At 29.2% G+C, this 1,600-nt stretch overlaps 1 protein-coding gene across 1 annotated transcript; it reads left to right on the top strand.

The window, feature by feature from the left end:
* Positions 1–1,192: 1,192 nt before the first annotated feature.
* LOAG_15152 (hypothetical protein) lies at positions 1,193–1,350 on the top strand (the record flags this gene model as incomplete). Its single annotated transcript, XM_003150644.1, has 1 exon — positions 1,193–1,350. A coding segment is annotated over one exon (158 nt), but the record flags the coding sequence as incomplete, so codon positions are not given.
* Positions 1,351–1,600: the final 250 nt, after the last annotated feature.

Genomic DNA, 1,600 nt, shown 5'->3' with positions numbered 1-1,600 from the left:
TAAAAGCCTGAAGTTTTTCGAATTCTTAAGGGAGAAGAATGGCGACATCACGAAGATTTGTCAATATGCCACAAACAATATTTGACAGAGGTCAGTTATTTATATAATTACTGTTTTTATAATTCATGTTCATATGATATGGTGCTTATTCGTCCCTGAAACGGTTCTGTGACATCGGTTTTCATTTTTTTTTAAGTTTTCCATTTTCAGACTAAACAGAGTTTTCCTTAGTTGTTTTCAATATTCTGCTTTGAAAGGTTCGATTGTACTTGTTTTGCAAGTTGGAATGTTGGAAGAAGTTTGCTAAGACTTTCGGGAATGAATTTGTTGAATTTGAAAGTAGATAAATATGGTAGTTGTGGAATTTGAAGTTGCAAAACAACATTTGAATTTTTATTTCCGCTGCAAAATCTAGCAAATTTCAACGGTAAATAAATGCTAATGTAGTCTACTCATAATGTATACATCTATCTTTTGGAATTTCAACGAAAAAATGTGGAAGTTTAGGGTTGAGAAGCCTTTTAGGGAAGTTTTGTAAGGGATTAGCAGTCCTGATAAAGACGTTTCTTTCAGGAAATATATCACACTTGCAGTTTTTATTGTTTGATCTTTTTTCTGCATTTGAAATTTAAAAACGAAATTTTTGAGAATAAATTTGAAAATTAATAAAAGTTATAAATTCAAGATACTATTTTTTAAACTGAAAAGACAAATCGTAGGAGAAAGATAAGATGAATTTATAACTTCTATTAATTTTTAAATTTCCTCAAAAATTCAAAACCATCGGACGAAATCATATACTTTTATCTCAGTTTCGCTTCATTACTTTTCCGTTAATGCACACAGTAAGATTAGTCATTTTTATTATTACGGACAGCGAAGAAGCTTCTTTCTGGTTTTGCAAGAATTATTGCTTCCCATTAAAATTATTCTTTTCCATCTCACATATAATGTTTTCATCATATTTTGAATTCGAACTCTTGATATGAAATTTCTTTTCAGTCACATATTAGATCCGGTAAAATGTCGACCTAGTGAGGGAGATTAATAATTCCAATTTTGTGGTCCCATTGATTTTTACAGCTATAATGAATAATTTGTTGATAGTATATTCTTATTTATCACAAAATTTTTCGCAGTGATTGATTTTAATCAGTTCCTCTTTTTTTATTCTTTGAATTAAAATTTTCAGCAGATAATACAGATTTGGATATAAGCGATGAGATGGAAGAAGTTCGCGAACTCTTGTACGAATTAATCAAAACAAATTTTTCATCGGGTGTTATGGTAGAGCATTTAGCCAAAATATATAAGGAAAGGTTGCTCAATTTCGATTTTGTATTTGTTTGAAAAATGTGATGCATTTTAAAAATCAGCAAACTCTTTTTTTAATTCCTTACTTTTTTTCACTTGTAAAGAAACGATAAACATGTTCTCTTATTATATCTTAACATGTTCTTTGATTTATCAGAGAGATAGTAGTAATATCCCTTCTTCAATCTACCCTATTGCTTATTATAAGTCCTAGACTTATGGTATTCCGTTGAAGATTTATTTTAACATTCTGCTTTTATAATTTGCAGTTCATTAAATCTTCCCA

Source organism: Loa loa (genome assembly GCF_000183805.2).
Source record: "Loa loa unplaced genomic scaffold supercont3.1554, whole genome shotgun sequence".
Taxonomy (NCBI): Eukaryota; Metazoa; Nematoda; class Chromadorea; order Rhabditida; family Onchocercidae; genus Loa; species Loa loa.
Note: the sequence above shows the minus strand (reverse complement) of the source record. Positions and strands in the feature narration are given on the sequence as shown.